This window comes from Malus domestica, chromosome 03 (assembly GCF_042453785.1).
Source record: "Malus domestica chromosome 03, GDT2T_hap1".
Classification (NCBI taxonomy): domain Eukaryota; kingdom Viridiplantae; phylum Streptophyta; class Magnoliopsida; order Rosales; family Rosaceae; genus Malus; species Malus domestica.
Genome location: NC_091663.1, coordinates 34,958,888 through 34,963,641, shown reverse-complemented (window position 1 = coordinate 34,963,641; position 4,754 = coordinate 34,958,888). Strand labels below are relative to the sequence as shown.

At 39.0% G+C, this 4,754-nt stretch overlaps 1 protein-coding gene across 3 annotated transcripts; it reads right to left on the bottom strand.

The window, feature by feature from the left end:
* Positions 1–1,174: 1,174 nt before the first annotated feature.
* LOC103427424 (ARM REPEAT PROTEIN INTERACTING WITH ABF2-like) lies at positions 1,175–4,061 on the bottom strand. Of its 3 annotated transcripts, none has more exons than XM_070818508.1 (10): positions 3,714–4,061; positions 3,428–3,582; positions 2,961–3,133; positions 2,760–2,880; positions 2,599–2,676; positions 2,404–2,498; positions 2,236–2,311; positions 2,031–2,138; positions 1,464–1,592; positions 1,175–1,382 (listed from the first exon to the last, which is right to left on the bottom strand). In XM_070818508.1, exons 1-10 carry the CDS (start codon positions 3,973–3,975, stop codon positions 1,296–1,298), a joined length of 1,284 nt encoding a protein of 427 aa, XP_070674609.1. In that variant the 5' UTR covers positions 3,976–4,061; the 3' UTR covers positions 1,175–1,295. The 3 variants fall into 3 exon arrangements, with proteins under 3 accessions (XP_070674609.1, XP_070674611.1, XP_070674610.1); XM_070818510.1 differs by lacking the exon at positions 1,175–1,382 and adding an exon at positions 1,779–1,826 and having other exon boundaries at positions 1,475–1,592; positions 3,714–4,060; XM_070818509.1 differs by lacking the exons at positions 1,175–1,382; positions 1,464–1,592 and adding an exon at positions 1,652–1,826 and having other exon boundaries at positions 3,714–4,060.
* Positions 4,062–4,754: the final 693 nt, after the last annotated feature.

The following is a 4,754-nucleotide window of genomic DNA, read 5'->3' as shown; positions in this document are numbered from 1 at the left end:
CTTATACGATCCCGTCCTGTCGTGACAGTTTCTGAAAAACAAAGCTAACATTATAATCAAAGTAAATAATTACAAAAAGAAAAAGAGAGGGGGAGAGAGAGATTGGGGGCGAATCAGTCACCTAGGGAGACAGGCGCTGGCGTAAATTGTGCAGGAGTTACACCTCTTCCTATGGGGATATCAATCAGCCATGGCACTCTCTCTCTGAGGTTGGGACATTGTAAAGGGGTGTATTCAAATTGAAATTTAAAAAAAAAATCCAAATTAAATCCTACGTATAGAACCAGATTTCATGTTTATAGATTAAGAAACCAAACAGATGCTTGCTAAGCTAACCAACTGTGGTAGAACCAGCACTAAAAAAGGGATAAAAGTAGCATTAGAATCTTACCATGTGGTGGGTAGATCTCTTGGTTTATCTCAAGAGTACCTGTAGCAAAATATGAGAGGGAGGGAGGGAGATGCAGGGGAAAGAGAAAGAATATTGTTTGGTGTGTAAATTGGTACGATTTCTCTTGAAGACATACTGTCGCCGGCAGTGAGAGGCGTGTTCATGGCAGAGGTGTGATGATTCTGTGCAAGGGCACATGCTTTTACCGTTTCATAACAAAGTGGGAGAGAGGAAGGGAGAGGAGAGAGAGGACTAGGGTGATGCATACCCTAATAAAGGTATTTTTCTTTTCCATTTAAACATGTTAGTAATTACTAATTAGTTTTCTTGTAAACCACGGGCAAGGATCTAATCCTTGGTTAGCAAGAAAACTAATTACTAACAAGTTTAAATGGAAAAGAAAAATACCTTTATTATTAGGGTATGCAGCACCCTAGTCCTCTCTCTCCTCTCCCTTCCTCTCTCCCACTTTGTTATGAAACGGTAAAAGCCTATGCCCTTGCACATAATCATCACACCCCTACCATGAACACGTCTCTCACTGCCGGCGACAATATGTCTTCAAGAGAAATGGTACCAATTTACACACCAAACAGTATTCTTTCTCTCTCTCTCTCCCCTTTTCCTTCCCCTGCATCTCTCTCCCTCCCCCTCTCTCTCATTTTTTTTTCTTTAATTTTGCTACAGGTACTCTTGAGATGAACCAAGAGATCTACCCATAAGATTCTAATGCTACTCTTATCCCTTTTTTCAATGCTGGTTCTACCACAGTTGGCTAGCTTAGCAATGAAATCTAGTTCTATACGTAGGATTTAATTTGGATTTTTTTTTTTAAATTTCAACAATAAATTTAAGGGCAGACGCCAAACCTTGATATCAAGTAGACAACTGTATAAAGGTTCTTTTAAAAGGGGAAAATTACTTGAGCAACGAATTCTCCATCTTGAAGTTTCTGAACACCTCCAAACTTAATTATGGTTGCAGTGTTATCCTGCGAAAGAAATCTCACTTCTTAAATGATACATTGAGTAAAACTGCATGCACTACAAACTGAACTGAAGCAGGGAGATACCTCATTATCTGCAAGATCATATAGACAAAACACAGCATTGTGTTGAAGAGATATGTTTTGTGAACCAAGAAGCTCGATTAGAGGCATGATACCACCATTTTGAGCAATGCCAGCTTGGTTATGTATTTCCTAATAAGAATCATTGAGGAATCCAGTAAGCTGTATATTCCTTTGAAAAATTAACCACCACTTAAACAAAGTAAAATAATCTAATGACAGAGCACACAAAATTGACAAATAACCACATGCCAGTAACCATTTATGATGAAGAAACAATATAGCCAATAAGAGATTTAACACTAGTACAAAAAAAACCTTGCATTACAAGTAGACGTGCCTATGATACTGCAGCCTTTCCCTTTCCTAAAAGTACAAAACAATCCGAAAGTACCATAACACTATTAGGGTTCCTATCAAAGATACATTATACAAAAACAAAAGTAAAAATGAGTTCTGGGATTGTTTAACAACCAGCCGCTATTGCTAGTATGATACTTGCAACTGCCTTATTATGCTTTTATACATATATGCACTAAAGAATCGAAAATGAATAAAAGTAAAGCTAACCTGTGCCAACCTCCCAAGCGTAAAGGCAGACATCTCCTTAACCTGTGCATCAGGTGACTTAAGCATCTCAATTAATGGTTTTAAAGCACCCCTCTGAACAATATGTTCCTGCATTGACCGCACAGTTATAACATCAAACAAAATCATCTTACGAAAAGAGGATGAGGGTAAAAAACACAAGTTTAACCAAAATGGTTTATTTTACCTTGCAATCTGTATCAGTTGCAGCAAACTGACCAAGTAATAAAGCAGCTTCTCTTTGGCTCTCCGTACAGTCGGAACTGTCAATAAAGAAATGAACAAGGGAGATGTCATTGTTTGAAAACAGCAACAACATGATTGTTCAAGGAAAAAGTACAAAGTTCAGAATCACCTGAGCAATCCAATAATAGGTTGTAAAGCACCAGCAAGAAGTACTAATTTCTTGATGTGTGGGGATGAGTGGACAAGATTGCCTATTACACCAACCTGATAAACCCCACAAAATTTCAGCAAGAGCTTACAGAACAATGAGGTCCGAACTCTCAAAATACGAGAGAAGAAATATTAAGTATATCTCAAAGCTCACCGCTTCAAAGGACATCACAGGATCCTCAGATTGAAGCATTAGTACCAGGGTAGGCAAAGCACCGCACTCTACTACAATCTGGAATTTTGCAATCCAAATCAGCTAAATACTAAAGATTCCTAAATCAGTTATGTAAAATCTCATAAGGAAAACTTAAATACCTGATTTTTGTTTTCATCATTTTTAAATGCCAGAGTCCGAAGGGCACCTGCAGCCGCTATCTGTACCTTTGTGTTGAAGAAGTTAAGCAGTTCAACAAGAGGAGGGATTCCACCTTCAATCCTGAAAGTCCAAAGATAAAAAAAGAGGTAAGTACCGAGACTTCCCTAATATGAGACTCGGGAGAGGAGATGCAAACAGACCTGACAAGGTTCTTAGTGTTGCCATTTTCATGGGCAATGTGAGCAATTGTATCACAAGCTCTCCTGATCACAGCATCAGGTGCCGGTGATTCACTTCCCCGCTTGTGCCTTTTTAACAGATCAACAAGATGTGGTAAAGCTCCGGCATCAACCACGAGTTGTTGATACTCCAGCTATATAACATAAACACAGATACAGAACAAAACCCATCAAATAAGAGCACACAAACTGAGATTAAACCAATTTTTTTCAGCATCCAAATCAAGAAAAAGCTACCCACTAAGAGATCAAACATTTGTATTGCAGTGAAGGTATTGTTTTTACAGAATCATAATCTTAATTAATGCCCCAAATATTTACAATCCTCATAAGATTTACCATAACAAAAAATTTCTTACAAATGGATACAAAGAACAGGCAAAACCAATTTAGTTACCGTACTAATGTAATAAAGGTGTTAAATTTACCTTAATGGCAATAAGTCCCAGGGCATAAGCACAGTATTTCTCGACCTCGTGCTCGTAAGGGATCGGACAGTTTCGGCCGTCAGCCGCCGGCGCCCGCAGATGCTTAACCAGAGCCGGAACAGCTCCACAGTCCACCAAGATGTCCACGAGCTCCTCTGCATCCAAATTACCAAAAAATACTTAAGCTCCAAACAATCTCACAAGATTTCGATCAGATTAAAGATGAAAAAACAAGTAAACTCCAATAACACCCGCCAAAAATAGAAGAAAACGGTGGGTACGCTACCTTCCTTGGCGGTGAGAGCGAGGCCATGGGCGGCCTGCTTGGCGAGTAGGCGGTCGGATTGGGCAGACGAGAATTTGGACTCCAGAATCTGAACCTGCTCGCGAACCCGAACGACGAGATCTGGGCGATCGTCTTGCGGTTCGACCACGGGCGGGACTTTCCGGTCCGGTTCACCCTCAACCCTTTCTTCTCTGAAGTCTTCTTCGAGCTTCCGCTTCAAGCCTCTTTTGGTAGTGACGGCTCGCGTCTGAGAGCGTTCCATGACGGATGGCAGAAATGGTAAATTTGGAGAGGCGTCGGGGATGGTTCGGGAATAAAAGTGTGGCGGATGGGATTTTCAGAAGTAAATCTGGGGTGGAGCTTAAATATCACACCGTTAATTTCTCATCTCCCGCCGAAATATAATTTCAGAGACTTATTACAAATTTCTGCTCCCGCCAATGTAAATTTGCGTTTGGTTTTTATTTGATTTTACTATTTGGGCCTCGTGTTTTCGAAAATCTTGTATTTTTCTTCTTGGGCTTCCGTAAAATGGGAGTGACTTGGGCCTATTAAGGTAAATTGAGCTACGCTTTATATTTGGTTGTTGGGTCTATTTAGACAAGTACTAGCCCCTCATTTTGGGGCAACTTTTGGTAAGATTTGGAACAACCACCACCAAGTCTTATGTCACTATTTATAGTCGGTTGTATAAATCTTAGAATGTTGCTGTGTTCGATTTTACACTTTTATTATGCTTTGGTAACCATTTGTAATTTTAGCTTTTTACTTTTTCTGATTAACATATGCGAAAATGATTAATAAGACAGAAGGGTGAGACGGTGAGTAAGAAACAAAAACTAATAATTAAAACAAAATTTTGAAAATGAAAACAACTTAAAATAGTTTTAGTTTTCATTTTGTATATATCTCTCACGCCATCCTTCCTTAACTCTTCTATATCATCATTTCTCTAATATAGTTTTCTCTGTATTTCTAACACAAAAATAAAAACGTAAATTGATAAATAAAATGGTTATTAAGCGAATCCTTAACGAATCT